The sequence below is a fragment of the Denticeps clupeoides genome, chromosome 8, assembly GCF_900700375.1.
Source record: "Denticeps clupeoides chromosome 8, fDenClu1.1, whole genome shotgun sequence".
In the NCBI taxonomy this organism is placed as follows: domain Eukaryota; kingdom Metazoa; phylum Chordata; class Actinopteri; order Clupeiformes; family Denticipitidae; genus Denticeps; species Denticeps clupeoides.
Window position 1 is genome coordinate 19,858,229 of NC_041714.1, and position 20,766 is coordinate 19,878,994.

Genomic DNA, 20,766 nt, shown 5'->3' on the forward strand with positions numbered 1-20,766 from the left:
ACTGTCTCTCACACACACACACACACACACACACACACACACACACACACACACACACACACACACACACTCACAGCAGAGAGAATTTGCTTTTGCACTTTTTCACTGAGGAGGATGAAATTGAAACATGTAAAGAGCTAAATCAGGAATTAATCTGCTGCTGTCTGCATACACTAGCAGGTCCTTTACACACACACACACACACACACACACACACACACACACACACACACACACACACCACATCACATCTTTCCCCCATTTTTTTATAACTCTACCTTTTTTTTTTTACAGTTGCATTTGCATTTACAGTTAAGTTAATCGCCAGTGTGTGATGGCCACATCATTTCACCCACCTATGATTCTCAGGCGTGGCTCAAAGAGGAAGGAAGTGCAACATCCTATATAACAGAAATCCTGCCAGTCCCGTCCAATACGCTCAACTGGAGGCGCAGCTGGGATTCAGTCCGCCCCCCCGTGGTGCTGCACCATTCCCCCCCCCCCCCCCCCCCCCCCCCCCCCGCAGTCCCATCTTCTTTGCACACTTCACAGTTAGTAATCTAGTTAATGAATTATTATTAATATTGAGCGATCATCTCCCAGCAAGCAATATGTAGATACTAATAACTAACTATAAATATAAAAATTCTAAAATATAGTTAGATCTATTAGTAAAATTTTGCATTTAATGTTTTTGAAAGGGTTTGTTTGGGAATGTGCACACACGGTTATCAGTAGACCAGTAGGAAACGGAGCCAAAGAGAGCAAAGGAGCACATGATTACAGACATCACAGAGCAGCAGGCAGAAGGAGGAGAGGGAGGAATAAAAACCCAGGGATATATATATATATATATATAGAGAGAGAGAGAGAGAGAGAGAGAGCAGTGCTCTCAGACCTGTCCATCCTCTCCTCCTCCACAGTGGGGTCAGCAGCTCAATGAAGAAGCTGCACTGTTTATCATACTCCTCTCGGTCACACACCCTCACATAAAGCAGCTTCCTGCAGAGACAAGACAACAGCCAGGGGTTGGAATCATGCATGATACACTCTCGCACGCGCACACACACACACACACACACTCCCGGGTGAGGGTGATGAGAGACGACGACGACGGGTGACGGGCTGCTGCACACCCAAGCTAGCGCCGAGGGAGCAAAAGGAGGGGTCACGTGAGATCTCAGACCCCTCCTCCATACCCGCCCCTTTGCTGACCGGAGGTGTGTTTTCCAGGTCAGGCCACACCCCCCACCTTTCTTCTCATCGGTCTCTAAGAGGCAGGGCTGTCCAATCTCCACGTAGAAGTTCTTGTTTTTCTCGTACTCTTCATCATCGATAACCTTTATCTTTATTATTTTGCTGGAAAGAGAGAAGGAGAGAGAGAGAGAAAGCAGGAAAAGAGTGAGGAAACCGCAGGCCAGAAGAGAAAAACGGACAAGAGAGACACATGCAGCGGCCATGCAGAGCGCACATGTGAGGAAGAGAGGAAACGGCAGGTTAATAAAATATCTCACATCAACACACATACACAACATGTACGAGAACACGCACACACACACACACACACAATCTGTTATCTTTCTGATGACTAAAGCAATAAATATGCAATAAAAAAACAAAACTCAGGAACGAAACCCCAATCGCTTAGATTGTAAATCTTTATTTTAATGGTAGTCATTGCGCTGGGGACTGACAAATTGTCCCCGCTAATGCCCCCTTGTGATGCCGACACACACACACACACACACCTTCACCAAAGCACATGCACTAATGGACCGAGCTCCTCGTTGCAGGACACACCCGCTTCCATGCACCACACCTGTGCACCCCTAGCCGACCAACGCCTAGGTTATGTCGTGGTGGGATGTGAGTGATCTTTGGGTTCTAGTTTGGTTTGTAATAAATAAACGTTGTTTTTTTTCGAGAAGTCTGCGCTCCGGCCCCGTGGCATGATAGCCCTTCAGAAATGTAATATTTCCTTCTTTATGGGTCATTTTGGACTAACATATGTGTAAAAGGACACACACACACCACTATAATTATGTTCCAATTATTAGTCACAGTGCTGGACTGGTCAGTGTGTTATATAAGCATCGGAACCATCAAGATGCAGAGTGGAGGGAGGAAATATGCGAGAAACGCAGCACAAGGTGACCGAGAAGGAGAGACGGACCATGGGAGGAATAAAAGAAAACAGGGACACGTGCAGGGATGAATGGACGGACGGGTGGATGGATGAAAGGGAAGGCACGGTCTCCTGAGAGCGAATCCAGGTGATGGATTGATGAATAACAGAATTATTTTTTTTCTCATTTCAATGACAAATTCATGTTCTTTCCAGGCATGGGGTTGTCATGGCAACAGTGTGTTTGACCAGTACACACGCAGCACAGATTGTTTCCAGAGCCGGCGCAAACTGTTTCTTAAGTGGTACGCATGAACGTGCGTGTGTGTGCGCGAAGACAGACACACACACACACACACACACACTTATTGTTTACTTGGTAATATATAAACATTATCTGCACCCTGTCAGAATGTAGGTCAGGACGTGGTAGCTAGAAAATCATGATTAATAGTTAATATGAAGGCTAAACACACACAAACACACACACACTAAGTCTCTATTGTCATCCTCCTTTTGTTCTTGTAATTGTGCACAGTCACTGAGTGTGTGTCTGCAGCTGCACTTTTGCTGTCGTCTCGTTTTAAATCCTGCTGCCTCTATACCCCATCACAGGTGTGCTGACACACACACACACACACACACACACACACACACACACACGTGTGCGTAAACAAAAAAAATTGTCGATATTTCTCACTTATATTTCAACAGAACCTGACAGAACACGCCACCCATATAAGCTGAACCGTGTGCTATTTACTTGTGTGTGTGTGTGTGTGCGTGTGTGTGTGTATGTGAGGCACTGCAGATGTCTCGGAAAGAGCGGTTCACCCAAACCACTGTATGTGTGTGCGGTTGTGCACGCGGACGAACAGGCTGCGCGTGGGTGGACGGTACTTTCAGACAAAACAAAGGGAAAAGTGTGTATCCATGTGCGAGCCCAAACTGCATGAGCTGGTGGGTGGTGTTTATCTTGTGATCTGAGGGGAATAAAAAATGCCTATGATCACCGTCCAGCAACATGCTTAAGCGAGACATAAACTCCATTCCCCCTGCCTTACACCACTACTCTGGAATTCGCACGTCTACGGCCTCAGGTCTGCGTGGCGGGACCAAGAGTGAAAAGACAGGTCACTGGGACGGCATATACAACCAACTACGTGTTGTTCTAAGTATGAATCCAGCACGAATCATTCATCTCTCCGTTATAGAATATTCTCACCATTCGCTCACACATTCGCTGACAAATTAGAGTCGCCAGTTCACCTAGCGTCCATGCCTTCAGACAGCGGGAAGAAACTGGAGAGTCGCGGAGAGCGGGTAATCTCCACACACACAAGGTCCGAACTGGGATTCGATAGTGATGTTTAGGACAGTGTGAGCTGTCCTAATCATCGATCCACTAGTGCTAGAGTCGAAGTGAACAGGCAGCTAGGATGCCATATGATTTCACAAATGTTTAAGCAGCTACAACACCCAGACAATTCTAAAAACCCAGATGGACGGGTCTCAGGTCTCAAAAAGAGGACATGGCTGGTTTAAAAGAGGACATCTGGTCACCCTGGCCTCCACAGTCACCGCAGCTGAACCCAGTCGAGATGGTTTGGGGTGAGCTGGACCAACAAGTGCTAAACACCTCTGGGAACTCCTTCAAGACTGTTGGAGAAGCATTTCAGGTGACGACCTCTTGAAGCTCATCGAGAGAATCCCAAGAGTGTGCAAAGCAGTAATCAGAGCAAAGAAACTAGAATATAAAACATGTTTTCACTTATTTCACCTTTTTTTGTTAAGTACATAACTCCACATGTGTTCATTCATAGTTCTGATGCCTTCAGTGAGAATCTACCAACGTAAATGGTCATGAAAATAACACGTTGAATGAGAAGGTGTGTCCAAACATTTGGCCTCTATAAAGTCAAATAAAGTCTGACATTAGAACTCATGGTGCTTCTTCAAATTAGTGATTAGTATGCAGATGTAGTTCACGCAGCATTCCCATTAGCACAACGACAGCAACATCAGAGAATTTCGGCAAATGCCACTCGCAAGACCTGTATTATCCAACCGTGCAAAACGCGAACTTGTTTATTAAGCCACCGGCCAGGCCTCCTTTTGCAGATTTTCTGAAGCCTCGTTCACTTTTCCCGACGGCCCTTTTGCAGAGGGAGCCGGATATTAAAAAATGTATAAATGTATAAATATAATGTATAATTCTCATTAGTGGCGTAAAGTACAGCCAAGCGTCGACAAACATGCATATTTATCGTGCACGCGCAGGAATTAAAAAAAATAAAAGAAGCCTCCGTCGGTGCAGCGAGACGAACAGAACGAGTCCTGCTGGCTCGGCCGCGCTCCTCGGGGAGCCGCGCTTCGCCGGTGGACGAATCAAACCACGTCTGTAGTTAAAGACTTCCGAGATTGCTGTCCGTGAGAGTAAAAAAAATCGAAATAAAAGATCCCTGTCGCGGGTGGGGAGTGCCGCGGGCCTGAATCCGAGGGCGCGAGCGTTACATAAATGTTTAATGCCCCACTTTCTGCCCGTCCAAAAAAAAAAAAGAAAAAGCGGGGTGCAGCGGCGTGATGTCACGAAAAGTACGCACACTATCCAGCCACCTGACACAATGCAACGCCGGCTTTTTGCGTTGCTGCGGCACACGCTGATGTTGCGGGCTACTGCGGAACGCCAAGAGAGCCGTCCCTACAGCACCATCGGTAAAGTCAAGTGCTGCAACGCTGCAGGGCGGGTGCGGCACGGTGTGTGTGTGTGTGTGTGTTTGTGGGTGGGTGTGTAATTGTATTTGGGGCACGCTGCAGTGTGTCGCGCCTGAGAGTGGGAGATAGGGGGGAGTGTGCCATTTCATTTATTGGAGAAATGCAGTGTGAAGTAAATCTGCAGTTTGTGTGTGTGTGTGTGTGTGTGTGAGTGTGTGTGTGTGGGTGCAGTGTGTACCGCAGAGCCCGGATCAGAGGTCAGTAACCTCTGCTTACACTGCAGACATCTGTAGCTGCCTTCTGATCCCAGACCTGTACTTAGAACAAAACAGACCTACGACCAGTACACACACACATACACACACACACAGAGTTCTGACAGACTCCAGCTGGATGCATTGAGAAAGCGACAACATTTTCCAGCTATTGCATTTGCACTTAGCAACCAAACACACGCACGCCAAATTCCAGTCCCATTCAGAACAGTGTTTCAACCAGCCCAGTCAATGACTGCATGCAACGCTTACTTGTGTGTGTGTGTGTGTGCGTGTCTGTGGCGTTTACTATTTCCCCTTTAATAAAACACACAACCCCAGCTCTAACGTCCTTCGCTTCGCTCCTATTTAAGGCAGTAAAAGTGATATTTGATGAAGCAGTGGGGCCGGGGCCTGTGGCAGGTAGTAGTGTCTGTTTAACATTCACAGCCGGCCTTCTGGCTCGCTGCGTGTGTGCGAGTCTGCGTCGGGGGAAGGGACAACATGGTTTGTATGTGTGTGTTTGTGCACTCCTGGCTGTGTGTGTGTGTGTGTGTGTGTATCACTCAGTCCTGTCATGTTCCACTTAAATAAACAGCAGCAGCAGATTAAAAGCCTTTTAGACGACCGTCCTCTGCCGTTATTTTTTGGGTGTGTAAATGTGTGTCAAGAAGAAATTTAGAGGCCGTGGACTCAAATCACATTTGTCATTTCAGAGCAAAGCGAACAGAACGCTGCAGAAAAATGTGCGTGTGTGTTCACTTTTGTGCTTCTAGCTGCCTAACATGATTATTAATGTGATCATAAACGACAAAAACGAGTAAAGAGTAGCATGTTCTCAGAACGAAATATAAAGAGGTGCATCTGGGTGGCGATTTCGGTATCGTGTATTCGGTGTTTACACGTGTTTGGTTGGACTGGCACAATCGCATCGTGCTTTCGGGTTGTGAGTGGTTTAATGGAGCGGATCGAGGCTGTAACAGCGCCAGTCCACCTGCTTTCTGTCATGTTTGGTGCAACGGTTAAGGAAGCGGCCCCATAATCAGAAGGTTGCCGGTTCGAATCCCGATCCGCCAAGGTGCCACTGAGATGGCACTGAGCAAAACACCGTCCCCACACACTGCTCCCCGGGCGCCTGTCATGGCTGCCCACTGCTCACTCAGGGTGATGGTTAAATGCAGAGGACAAATTTCACTGTGTGCACCGTGTGCTGTGCTGCTGTGTATCACAAGTGACAATCACTTCACTTTCTGTCTCGGGTCTCAGTTCTGTTCTGGGCCGAGGTGAACTTCTAGCTGAACACTCGAGCAGTCCGGACACTAATGGACAAGCTGGCCAAATCTGATCAGCAGCGCACACCCGTCATTCAGCACTCCGTCATTACTGCGCGCGATGTGCAGGAACCCACACGGCCTGCTAGGAAAACTGCTACAACACACACACACACACACACACACCAGACACACACACACACACACAGTCTGCAGCATCGATCTGTGGGGACTGCCGGCTCTGGCAGGTGAGTAAACTGGGAGAGCGAGCCAGTGAATAGGGGTTTTTAGACAAATGAGGGGAACAAATGGACCGGCAGAAAACCACACTCTGCTCCATCCAGAACCTTCTTTCTTTCTTTCTTTCTTTCTTTCTTTCTTTCTTTCTGTTTTTCCTTCTCAAATGTCAGAAGGAAAAAAACGACCTGTGCTAACTCAAACTGGAATAGAAATGCGATTCAAAGCTCATTTCATCTTAATTCAGCCACAGACCTCAAGGGAAGTGGCCACTGCTACCATCCGAATTCTCCCAGCACCACAGATTATTCACTGCAACAAACGGCCTGGACCCCTAATCAGAAGGTCGTGGGTTCAAATCCCGAACCGCTGATGTCCCCTTGATCGAGGTACCGTGCCCCACACAAGGTACCGCCTTTCACGGCTGGCCACTGCTCACTAAATACATTCATCGAAGACAGGAACGTTCAGACTGGGTGTCCTTCCCAGTGTAGGTGTCATGGCGGGGATGGGGCTTAGGAACAAGCGCTGGTACCAGCTGGACAGGTACTCCCTTCCTGCCGTAGTGGCCCGATCGCCGAGCAAATAATAACAATGTCATGGTATCATGGCCGGATTCTTTTTTTTTTTTTGGTTTGCCCTTCTGCAACATTCATAAACGGGCGATAAGGCATCAGCAGAAGTTGTACACTGTGAATCTAGTTACAGTTCAAAATGTACAGTTTTGGCCTGAGGCAAAGCAAAATATTGGCAACTGCAAAAAGCGAGTGTAGATGCTACGGATCTGTCCAGATCATTTCTCGAATCTCGTAACACAATCCCATTAACAGCTGACTGCATAGCTGCTATTAACCAGCCATAAAGTTACATCGGACGCCCTTATCCAGAGCGTCTTACGATCAGCAGTTACAGGGACAGTCCTCCCCAGGAAACACTCAGGGGTTGATGTCCTGCTCAGTAAGGGGGGTTTGAACTCCTACTACCACAGTACCTAGTGGATTATTCCGATTTTAAACTAAATACCTTACTAGGACATGTTTGTTTTTGCTTTGTATGTTCTCAAGCAAATTCTTCCTGGCAGCAGCCATAACACGATCATAAATGTGAATCATACACGGCAAAAACGTGTATGTTCTCAGAACGAAATAATGGGTGGCGTTAGTTGAACTTTGAGAGGTTTAATTTCGGTATAATTTCAGTCAAGCTGGCGTGTTTACACGTGTTTGGTTGGACAGGCACAATCGTTTCGTGCTTTCAGGTTGTGAGTGGCCGAATCGAACGGATCGAGGTCTCAAACAGCAGAGTTCTGTTCTGGGTCAAGGTGAACGGCGGAGAAAAAAAAAAAAAACTCAGTCGCTCTCTCACGTGAACTTGACACATTTTCCAAACTCGCAAAACTGTGCCACTTATGACTGCAATTGTACAAGACCCATTTCTCTCCCGTTCCATTTCTCCTCTACCCTTCACGCCTTTCTTACGCCTGCCCCCTTCGGGAATAGGGCTCTGACTGACAAGTCTTAAGTAAGTTAAAGCCATAAAAGGACCTAAATTGATCGCCAATTAGGCAGCATTCCCTCTCGCCTCTTCCTCCATTGTTTCCTCCTTCCTCCTTTCCGTTTGATTGACAGCGGGTCATCTGTCTCAGATGATTGACTTCATTATGGTTATATCGGCTGTGGGTTGGGACCACTCTCCCTGGTGATAACACCACTGTAATTCCCTAACGTCGGGTTAAGATTTTTATTGACAGTGCATCACGGCCGTGGAAGCCAGGGGTTCGAGAGGAGTGTGTTAAAAATGTACACACACTGGTGCATTTGTTCACCTCCGCAACACCATGCAATGAACAGGCAGTACCTGGGCTTATCCCAGCCCATGGCCACCATGTGCATTTTACAAAAAGGAGCACCCTACAAAATGCTTTGAACTCCCACATTCGAAACCTCAACATATTTCATGGAATAGTGTCTTTATAATGTTAAAATGCAAGCTTTTTGTGAAGCCACTGTAGACCATTCCAAAACTTACAGCATATACAATTCAACGGAAAAAGAAGCGAATCTCTCAGGGGAAAAAAGGAAGTAAAATGGTTGCATGAGTGTGCAAGCCCCTAGACAAATGCTTTGGTGAAAAGTGAAGTGATTGTCATTGTGAAACACTGCAGCACAGCACACGGTGACACAACGAAATGTGTCCTCTGCATTTAACCATCGCCATTGGTGAGCTGTGTGTGGGGACGGTACCTTGATCAAGAAGACCTTAGGACCGAACCCGCAACCTTCTGATTACGGGGCCACTTCCTTAACAGCTAGGCCACCGCTGCCCCTTACGTTTTGGTATAACTACTGCTTTCAATCATCTTGGTTAGTGGCCTTTCAGCATGGTTTGGCAATATCTCTCTTCCATATCCACTCTTCCTTGCAAGAGTGTTCCAGATCTGTCAGACTGTGAGGGCATCTCTCGTGCACAACCCTTGTCAGGGCCACCCCCGTACATGACTAATTACACCCTGTTCTGGCAGGGTGGCTTACCTGAGTTTTTAGACTAATTGTATTCACACTCTGGGACCCAGTGAACCAATATCAGAATTTATTTTAGAGAAGGCTGTCAGCAAAATGCTATAAACGTGGAAGGTAGGGACCGCTGCACCCAGAAGCCACCTGAACTCTGTGCAAACTCCAGGCGGACTTGCCACCATGCTACCTGTATTGAAACAATATATTGTGACCTTTTGGGTTTCAATATGCTGAGGGCTGGCGTCCATTCCGAGCCCTCTCCTCTCTCTCTCCCCATTTTCAACTCCACATCATTAGTTGCTCAGTCCCTCTTTCCCTCTCTCTCTGTCTCTGTATTGTCTTCCTCCTCTGACATACACGTGAGGAGATGCCAGGCCAGGTTTAAAAGCGAAACCAGAGGCCGTACGGGTTCACTGAGGCTAGAGCGTGTCTGAAATCTGGACCAAACCATCCACAGACGAAACACATTTAGAAGGGTCCGGAAGCTGGAAAGAGGGGCGGGGGAAATGACAGTATTCTTCCCATCGTCAGGGAAACGGATGAAAATAGACGGAATTGGAGCATCATCTTGGAGGAGCACTTGTCTCAGCCGAGGAGAGCAGAAAAGAACCAGAACACCTGCAGCGTTTTTCCTGAGGGGAGCCATTTTTCTACATCATCTCCACCTGTGATGCAATGTAAACATAAGATGGCATCTTTATCTATCTATCTATCTATCTATCTATCTATCTATCTATCTATCTATCTATCTATCTATCTATCTATCTATCTATCTATCTATCTATCTATCTATCTATCTATCTATCTATCTATCTATCTATCTATCTATCTATCTATCTAATTTAATGTAATCAGCACATGGTGCACACAGTGAAATTTGTCCTCACCCTGAGTGAGCAGTGGGCAGCGGCCAGGGGGGCCACCACTATTATGGGGGAAATGTACATATTATATGCATTGTACTCTGTCATATAGTTTCTTTTTTGCCTCACTTGCCCATTAAATGTGTCTAGAGCTTCAGTTTATTTTGATAGTCTTAATTTTAATCCTGTCTTTATCCACTAGGAGGAATTGAGAAAAAGAAAGTATTGTGAGCAGAACCTGAACTGCAGAACCAATTTCAGCTTGTTCCAACAACAGAAGGCTGGAAGTCTTTGGAGTAGATTTTCACATTCCAGCACAAAGAACAGGTACGTGTTCGCACAGCTCAGTGCTTGCACACGTGTGTGCACAGCGCAATCACACAACACACCTCTCCGTCTGTCACTGCAGATGGGCCCAGTCTCTGCAATGGCTTAATTTTCCCACAATCCTCCTCTGCTTATTTTTTTACTGGCAGGAAATAATAGAGTAGACTAGCCAGGGAGCCTCCCCACCTCCTCGCTTTCTCTCTCTCTTATGCACTCACACACAGACACACACATACACGCGGTCACTCAGTGACACACTGAGGTCACTCAGGTCAACCCAGCTCAGAGAGTCAGGCTGATGAAACTACATTGAACAAGGATGCAACATGGAGCGCAACCCGATTCAACTGGATTCCCACTAGTTTTCCGGACACTAGAACCTCAGACATGCTGGGAAAAGGTACACACCCACACACATGCTCGAAAGGACGAGCTGTGAAAAGAGAATTGAGTGCCAGAAGACACCGACCCCGGATCAAATAACACCAGGCCCTGTTATAAAGACATACACACACACACTAAAGCCGTATGAAAAAACAAGATCAGCTGAAGTCAGTAGCAGAGCATGCTGGGTACAGGGCTGTGTGAGCGGCTCTGCTTCTGGCCACTATGAATAGACTCTCGGTGTCTGGAGCTGGAGATCGCGGTGCAGTGCCTGTGTACGGCTCCCATGTGCATATAAATGACCCTGCAGGACGTAATTAAGGTATTGCGATAATTGGAGTCATGATCAAAAGGGGATTTAAGAACTGAGTACATGAGAAAGTGCAGGACCCCGCCTCCATTGTCCAGAGAGAACGAGAGTGAGTGAATGAGGGAAACTCGGAGAAGAGTTTCTTCCTTCTCTTTCATCCCATCAAGCTGCTGAAGGACATGTCTCCATGTCATCCTATGCCACAGTGCAAAACCCCATACATTTACATTCACATTTATGGCATTTGGCAGATGACCTTATCCAGAGGACTTACAACGTGCTTTCATGTTACCATCAATGAAGAGACCAGTTCTGGTTCACTGGGACTCAAACCATGAATACAATCACTCAGTTATATTTTTTTCTTGCATAAATCAGACTATAAGAAAGTTACTAAGTATCCTCTAAAGAGGAATCTTAAGCTGCCGTTTGCCATGACCTAAAAGAGGGTTTTTCTAAGCAATAAGGTCACTATATATCATGAATATACTCATATATATAAAGGTGTCCTTCGAACCGACGCACGGCAGATTCCACCATATAAACTGTGAGAATATCCATGATACACCTCCTTATAAAACCGCCGGACATCAAGACGGGAAGTAAAAGTTTTATGTTCTGAGTGTTGGCTAGAGCAGCGTATATATACAGCGTATACACAGGACTCATCCGCCTTCTTTATTTCATACTGTACGTCCAAAACTGAGGCCTATGCACTCCATGTTTAATGTAGCGCAACGTAATTTCATTTTCTGTGAACAAACAGTAGCTAGAGCTGCCAGATAATCATTATGCCATGAGAAGAAAGTACTCCAACGATTGTTGGTGTCACGTTGTGTCGTTGTGTTACAGTATGTTATTATTAAGACAGTTTAATGTGGAGTGCTCACATTTTCCAATAAAATTCACATTTAGCAGGTTTCAAATGATAAAAAAAAAAATATTTCAAGTAATAAATACACTATTAGTAAAAAATTTCAAATGCAGCCTCACTTAATACTTGACAGTTCTGTAGGAACTGACAAAATTCCAAATATCTGGCCTTTTAGAATGTGTTGGGCGCTGAGAATGTTTTTTTTTTTGCATAATCATAATCATCGTGTTTTCCATTTTTTTCTGGTTCTGTTGACTTAAGCCTGAATTGGAACTGCTGTGCCAATTAAACAGGAGCTACTATTGAGTTCAGTTGTATAATTCTGATGGTTTCTGTGTGTGTGTGTGTGTGTGTACTTTAATGTGCACTGCGCTGAGAAGCGGTGCCTTAGGGCACCACAGACCCCCCCATGTTTTTCAGATTCCAGTTCATCTGCGACCTGCGACCCGAGAAAAACGATCAATTTACCATCTCGGGACGCACCCACTCTCTGATCCTGCTGCACTGCAGAGGGGGGGAAGGAACAAGCGAGAAGGAGGCGACCAGCGAGACAGGGAGAGCAGCGGCGGAGACGAGAGGCTTTTAAAGAAGATAAAAATAAGGGAGGACTGATGAGATTCCGGGTCGTTCTTCCGATGGAAGCTGGAAAACTTATTTCGTTTCACTATACACCGTCTTACACGTATATTGCTGAAATGACAATAAAGTCAACTTCGACATCAAAGCCGCACCCCCAGAGATTTTCCCCAGTGACTCTGTGAGCCGGTGGTGTGCTATGGGACATGTGTGTGTCTATTGAATGAGCATCAATGTGGCAAATCTGACAAGGCAGTGATCTGCGTGCTGTGCAGATGTGTGAAGAATGAAACGGACGCCCATCACGAGTCACCAGAACATTTACATTTACATTTACACCATTTATCAGACGCCCTTATCCAGAGCGACTTACAATCAGTAGTTACAGGGGACAGTCCCCCTGGAGCAACTTTGGGTTAAGTGTCTTGCTCAGGGACACAATGGTAGTAAGCGGGATTTGAACCTGGGTCTTCTGGTTCATAGGCGAGTGTGTTACCCACTAGGCTACTACCACCAGAACAACCATCACAGGTTCACATATTCTTCAGCCTCTGTTCCTCTAGTGGAGGGACGGACACCATTTTCCCAGTCAAAACGAATCATTTATGATGCTGTGGTCATCCTCATTCATGGCAATTGAAATACCATTGTAGTGCTCTGGATAAGGCAGTCTGATAAATGCCTCATGCCTAAATTGTCTCAAGTATCTGTGGTGTAGTGGTTATCACGTTCGCCTAACACGTGAAATGTCCTCGGTTCAATACCGAGCAGAAACAGACCTCTTTCTCTATGGGGCAGTGGTGGCCTAGCGTTTAAGGAAGCGGCCTCGTAATCCGAAGGTTGCCGGCTCGAATCCCGATCTGCCATGGTGCTACTGAGCAAAGCACCGTCCCCACACACTGCTCCCTGAGCGCCTGTCATGGCTGCCCGCTGCTCACTCAGGGCGATGGGTTAAATGCAGAGGACAAATTTCACTGTGTGCACCGTGGAGCGGGAGGAAGGGTCTGCGCTTCAGTTTGGCCAATAAAATCTCAGCCCAGCATGTAACAGATCTGAACTGAACGGAGATATAAAAATAACGATAATAACAAAGATGAGTGTGATTTACCAGACAATCATTTTTGCTTTGAATAAAGGGTGTGGTGGAGCAGGGAAAGACCAAATCTCGCCCTTCACACACACACACACGCACACACACACACACTTCCCTGCAGATAAATATTTACGCTTCACAAGCAGCTTGGACATGCCCGTATGAACAGTGGAGCTCAGTGTAATGTAATTATAAACATCATTTTAGCATAATTGCAAACATAGTTTTACAAACAGACACACAGGAACCAGGACTGACTAGAAGTAAATATGCTTGCCCAGTGCAATTCCGCACGGCGGCCAAACCCCGGGCTGGAATCGCTGTGAAATGACCACGCGGCTTTTTTAGCACGGTTACGTCAGCGGCGTGGCAATGTTACACACCGCCCTGAACCAACCGAAACCAAGTGAGAGAATGCGTTCCACCACAACGATCCATGACTGGCATTCACTGGTGGGTGTGAGGTCACGGTGTCCCAGACTGTCACCAGGTGGCACCAACTCACTGGGTCCTAATCACCCCCAGGAGCATTGGGACCTTTCAAAAGCAGGAGAGTGGCCACCCTGTCGTGCCTTGTGTTACCATGTGTGATGCTGCATATCTGCTGTTTCTGTTTTATCGCTCCATTTTAATTTTGTTCATTAAATACCCACTTGTCACGATGTTGAGCGCCATTGCCAGCCTCCCCCCGTTGTGGCCCAGACTGCTATTCTATGAATTTAGTCCATGCAGTTACGGAAAGTGATTGTTTTTGTCATTGTGATACACCGCAGCGCTGTTCCCAGTGACACAACAAAATGTGTCCTCTGCATTTAACCATCACAGGAGCAGTGGGCAGCCATGACAGGCACCTGGGGAGTAGTGGGGACGATGCCTTGATCCATGGAACCTCAGTGGGAACCTCGGGATTTAAACCCACAACCTTCTGATTATGGGTCCACATCCCTACATGCTAGGCCAACCACTGCTACTGTATAAAATATATGAGCTGAAATTTACAAAAAAATATCAACAGAACAAGAAGTTTTCATTTAACAAAAGGGGTGTTTTCTCATAATTTACATGACATTACTGGGCGTTACATTACCTATTTTAAGCGGGGACTCACCTAGGGTCGGGGCACAAACCCCACACGCACAAAGCCGGAGCCAGGGTGATTTGCATTTTTATTAATCTTTCAAGTAATACTGCCATGGCGCTGCCAAAAGGTCATCATAATCATCAACATCCTTTTTGGGAACAAATTGTAATATTGTAATTATTTAAATTATTACATAAAATAATAATAAAAGAGTCAAACTAGCTGGCAAGAAATTGATTCTTATTCTCAGATGCACTGACATTTATGTATTTACAATGATCACAGAACATCCTGTGTGGATGGCAAGCCTGAGCACCATGGACATGAATAAAATTTGCATCAACTGCATGAAATTAACAGTCTTTAGCAATTATTTAAATATCATTAGTCTAACTGAGTCATAGAAAAAGCCAAATGTTGTCAGGGAGGCAGGAATCTGTCCAAATTCAACTTTTGCATAAAACGCTCCCAGCTAAGGTTTTGAAGCATAGATGCATCCCACGGTGCTGTTCAGCCACCCCACTCCATTTTTGAATCAAGTTATCAGTTCTGAATATTTTCACAAATGTATTCATTTAAGCTGAAAGTTGAAAATAATTAAGAGACTCCAACCTATTCACTTTTCACACACACACACACACACACACACACACACACACACACACACACCACACACACACACACACACACACACACACACACAAAAAAAAACTTTTCCAAACAGCAGGGCAACAGACGGCCACCTTCCCTTTCTGAGAAAACCACCAGTTGGGCCACTTCTGCTGAAATTCAGTCTTTTTTAATGTTCCCTATTCAAACAGCTCAGAGTGGTTCAAACCCGTTATGCACGACAGTGCAACGAGCCGTGAGTCTATTGATGCAGCATAAGGGAAGGGAGCATGCCTCTTTTTTCTGTTCATTTCAACTCTTAAACCCTGGGGTTTGCCGTTTTCAGCGAAGGGTCATGGGGTCAATTAATGGAGTGCTGATTACAAGGACTACAAGGACACAACCCTTGGACCTGTTTGGTCAAAAACACAGAGAGAAATGCAGTCTATAAGGTAACAATAATAATATAACATTGTTTTATTTTTTAAATGGGTTTGACTAAAAGAAAATCTTGTTTTTGTCTATTATACTAGAGACTGGGATACATGACTTAAAGTATAATTATCATTGAATCACTTTTTGTTGACTAAAATTAGACTAAAATAGTCATGAATGATTCTGACTAATATAAAAGTTCAGACTTTTATTTGATTGATACTTGACTAGACTAAAATTAGTCTGGATATGATTAAGACTAATAAAGACTAAAATGACAGCTTGACGCAAAGACTCAACTAAAACTAAAACACATACACAAGCGTACATCTCATCCACACCTATGTCGAGACACACACACCTGTATGTGTTTGCTCTCAAACTCTGTGGTGCCTTCGGTTTTCTGCTCTGGCGTGGAAGCCCAAATTATCCCCCCAAAAAGCCCATCTGCTCTCAGAATGCATCACTTCCTGTGTGCTATTATTTTACCCATTGAACCAGAGAGAGAGTGAGAACGAGAACAAAGGAAAAGTTCTGCCCTTCAAGAACCTAGCACAATTCAATGCAATGCTTCCTTGGTCTCTAGTGAATGAGTGACTGAATGCATCTGTGGTCTTAAATAGTCTGTATTCCTATGATAGAACCTCATTATTAAAAACAGAACAAACCCATTTTAGCTATATAACTAACAATTAGTGTTGTAGTCAAGGCTGTCTTAAATGAGACCAATTCACCAATCAAATTACTCAGATCAACTGTAGAAAAAAAGGCTGTAAAGTGTCATTAATTGTTAAAATTCTAATTAATGTTATCTTTTCAATTATGTTGTCCATATGTTTCTCATTTAAAATCTCCCAGATTTGTCATAGTTGGGATGCCTGATAATATAATATAATAAAATTCTCAACAATCCTCTACTATAACTGTTTTATCAGACCTTCTCAGATGGGATGTACCAAACAGATGTTCATATTAAGCCTCTTATACCAGGGATGAAGGCCTCGGGTAAGCTATGCAATCATCCCTTGCTTTGAATTGAAGACAATGGACATTTGGCTCTCAAATCTTCACTGACACTCTTAAATACATTTTCTTCTAGCAAATTTTTCCTCATAGTTTGATGTCAAGAAACGCAGACCTAGTCAATGATCTTGACATCTTACTTTTCATGGTACTTTCTCTCCCAAAAACGTTTAAGCTGTCTCCGTCAAGGTGGTTCTACTAAATCGGCATACTGTCAGGCGCAAATGGGAAATAGAAAAAAAGCGTGCGCAAAAAAGCCCTAATATTTATTTTGCCTGTGCTACCGACCATGTCAAAAGCTGATTTTGTGGACATTTATGGACATTTCTTTTCCGACTTAACTATGATGCATTGAGTATGATGTGTGTTTGTTGAGTTATGTATGTATAGAATGTATACAATTTTTAAAACAGAGGCATCTGACTGGTTGCATCTGAATTTAGATTAATAAATAATGATACGGTTCTGTGAAGATACACTGTTTTACATTTACAGTATTTATCAGATGCCCTTATCCAGAGTGACTTACAATCAGTAGTTACAGGGACAGTCCCCCCCTGGAGACACTCAGGGTTAAGTGTCTTGCTCAGGGACACAATGGTAGTAAGTGGGATTTGAACCTGGGTCTTCTGGTTCATAGGCGAGTGTGTTACCTGCTAGGCTACTACCACCCTTTTCCCATCTAGACGCAATGTACGAGACCGAGAAAAGACTGAGACCAAATAGAGTTGAGACCCAGACAAGACCACAAAAAATTGGCCTAAAGAACAGTCTCAAGAACTACATCACAACTATCAATACTAGCATAGCCAATACTAGACAATACTAGCCAATACTAGCTCCCCAAACAACATAACAAAAATGTTCGTTTGGCCATAACTTTGCTCTGAACATTTAATATACAGAACAGTGTTTCTAACATTATAAAAATGTAATGTGCAAATTAATTGACTGGAAAATTCAATTTCAATTGATGCATCAAATCTACTTGTGCGACTGAGGGAGCGGGAGGGAGGGCGGCAGAGACGGAAAATTATTAGGTCAACGCGTTAGCCCATCGTCACCGGCACAAACCTCATTCTGACTGTAATTATTTTGTGTTTAAGGAGAGCACGGGGCCCGTCCTCGACATGGAAAGTCATTAGCGGGGCTGAGCTCATTCCACCCAGGGCCGCGGACGCATTTTGGCTCATTAGAAACACCACATGGCCGCGGGCAGAAATGACAGACGGCTGGACTTTGTCCTACCTGATTACAACCCGTCTGACGAGCGAGACGGAGGGGGGGACCTTCTTCTTCTCTCGCACTCTTCTGATCATGTCACAAAACTCGATTCCTGCTGATCCCTGTGGATCAGGTGCCAGGAAAACCTAAATAAACATCACTTTTAACTGGGGAACACCCACACACACCGGAAGATGTCCTGATCAGTTTGGGGTGGAAATGTAAATTATTTCTGAAAAACCAGTGTCATTTTACATTGGTTTTCCAGACAATAACACCAGTAGACGGTGCCAAATAGGACATTTTGTAACCTAATTAGTCTCGAAAGAGGACAGCTGTGTCATATTCAGGCCAAAATGGTAAGTGTTCATTTTCTTTGTTAATTCCGTGTAATAATTTGTTCAGCGTGATGACCACTTGACCTTGTTTTCACTTGAGCACTATATTTGATTTCCCCTTTTCTCTGCCTCATGGGCACACCCGTTCTTCAAACTCTGTTTACAAAGAAAATGAAAAAGTAAAAAAAAGAATGAATGAAACGTTATTAATTAGGGTGAGTGGTAGAGCCACAGTGGTCAAGAAATTCCCAAGCTGCTAAAACAGGAAACGTGTGAACAGGGAACGAACCTCTAATTACTCAAAAGGGCCATCATATCAAGGAGCAAATGTTAATTAGAGTTTTGCATTACAATTTAAATAATGTGATTTTGGGATAGTGCCTGAGACCAGTTGCAGAACACAAATATGATTTCACATGATATTTTGCACACAGCCGGTCTAAACTCTGAGAAAGCAATAAACCAACATGCACATTGAATTCAATTAAATTGGAATACAATTATGCTAAAAAAGCTTGGCAATGCATACACACACACACATGGATTGAGTTTGATTAGATTTGTATATCAGATATGTGGATAAATGAGCAGAAGTTGTGAGTAGGAGGAACAGATGGGATGGCCTGGTCTTTAATTGTGTGTCTGTGTGACTACATGTGTGTGTATAGAAGAATTAATTTGTCACTGTTACATTGACGCACAGAAACACACACACATGCACAAAGGCTATTTATCATCACACAATCAGACCATTGTTAGCAGTCATCCCTACCATGGACATCAAATTCAGAGGCACTATGGCATGTGGGAGTGCCAGCCAACATCCTCCATCCATGCATGCATCCATCACACCCATCCACCTAATGAATTTCTGCATGCTGTATCATCTGCACAGGTTGATGTAAATTGCTCGCAGTTTCCAGGCTCCAAATGGCAGAGAGAAAGGAAGAGAAAAAGTAATCCGACATGCTGGTCCACAGGCCCAGCAGCGCCGCTAACCTGCGTTTTTCATCAGGCCAAAGCTTTCGTCCCCATGCAGGGATCACACGCTCTGGCCTGCACTCATAATCACCCGACTAAGGGCGACCATTTTCAATTTAAAATCCAAAGACAAAATGCACCTACAGCAATCGCTCTGTCCTTTCATTCACTCGCCATTCCTCAATTTGATCTGCCTTTCTGGATTCCGAAGCATGAAATATGAATATGACGGTAAAGTTCATGATTGCTCCAATTGCTGCTTAATTTTTTTTTGCTGGGGTGTCGCAGAAAAACCAAGACATGTTGTTTGTAGTGATTATGATCTGGACACCATTGTATACATTTCTGATGGTATTGTGACTGAGTTATGGTGATTGAATCATTAATGAGGTTCCTCGAAGCAGCTTATTCCTAGTTCTATGAAAGAGAACTAATGGCAATTTGTCTTCCTGCAAATCTGCATGAAAATTAAAGCTCTTTAAATCACCAATGTGCACTGGAAGAAGAAGAAGCAGAATTTGACATTCAACCTTTCTAGTAGGATTATCGTGCTAGTGCCGCAGTCTGCGGGCCGAGAGATAAGTGTTTGACAGTCCGATTTGGGCAGGAGTTAAATAAGGCCGCTTTGTTCTGTCTGTTGCCTAACTGATGTCTCCCATGCAGTGGGGAGAAAGACCTTCTGTGGTCTTTAAATCTGCCTCTTTGTCAACGCTGTCAGCTCCTTAATTGATCAAAGCAGGAGCGAGCATTGCAAAAAAGGGAAAGAATGTGTCTGTGCGCATGGGGTTGAGAACACACTCTGCAAGAACCGGTTAAAGGCATTGTTTGGTGATTTTCAACATCCATCCATTCATTTTCTAATCCAGCTTGCCCAGTTCAGGGTTTTAGCAATCAGCCCATCACACAAGCAGACCATGTCCTCAAAATAAGTAATGATCTTTTGGAAGCTCACCTATTACTGTATGTGAGGACATTCAATGAGGACCAGCTCTTACAAGGAAATTAGAAAATATTTTCTGCATTTCAAAAGAAGGGATACAAACAGGTCATTAAAAAGTGGCAGAACTGAAAAGAGAACTCCGTTGGGCCAAATACACAGTGTGGCATCATACAAACTTACTGGGGCAGTGGTGGCCATGCGGTTAAGGAAGCCAGTTTGAATCCCGATCCGCCAAGGTGCCAGTGAGCAAAGCACCATCCCCACACACTGCTCCCCAGGCACCTGTCATGGCTGCCCACTGCTCACCAAGTGTGATGGGTTAAATGCAGAGGACAAATTTCACTGTGTGCACCGTGTGCTGTGCTGCTGTGACAATCACTTTCTTTCTTTCTTACTGTAGCTATCACAACCCTGTCTACTGTGCCATTTATATCACTTTGGGGATAAATAGTGCCTAAAGGAATCACTGGAGAGGCAGAACACAATTACACACAAACAAGCCATAGGTGCACCAGCAGGTTTACTGGCTAATGAGGTTAATCAGAACGATTGGGAAGACATGAGCAAAACAGGTTCATATGTACTGATAA

The 20,766-nt window shown here is 44.7% G+C and overlaps 1 protein-coding gene and 1 non-coding gene across 2 annotated transcripts in view; one reads left to right on the forward strand and one right to left on the reverse strand.

The window, feature by feature from the left end:
* slc8a1b (solute carrier family 8 member 1b) overlaps positions 1-20,766 on the reverse strand; it is a 77,009-nt gene that overhangs the window by 12,288 nt on the left and 43,955 nt on the right. The window contains 1 exon segment of the mRNA XM_028989938.1: positions 1,253-1,359. Coding sequence (XP_028845771.1) covers positions 1,253-1,359 — 107 coding nt within the window.
* On the forward strand, positions 13,156-13,228 carry trnav-aac (transfer RNA valine (anticodon AAC)). The gene has a single exon. It is a non-coding gene; the product is annotated as a tRNA-Val (tRNA).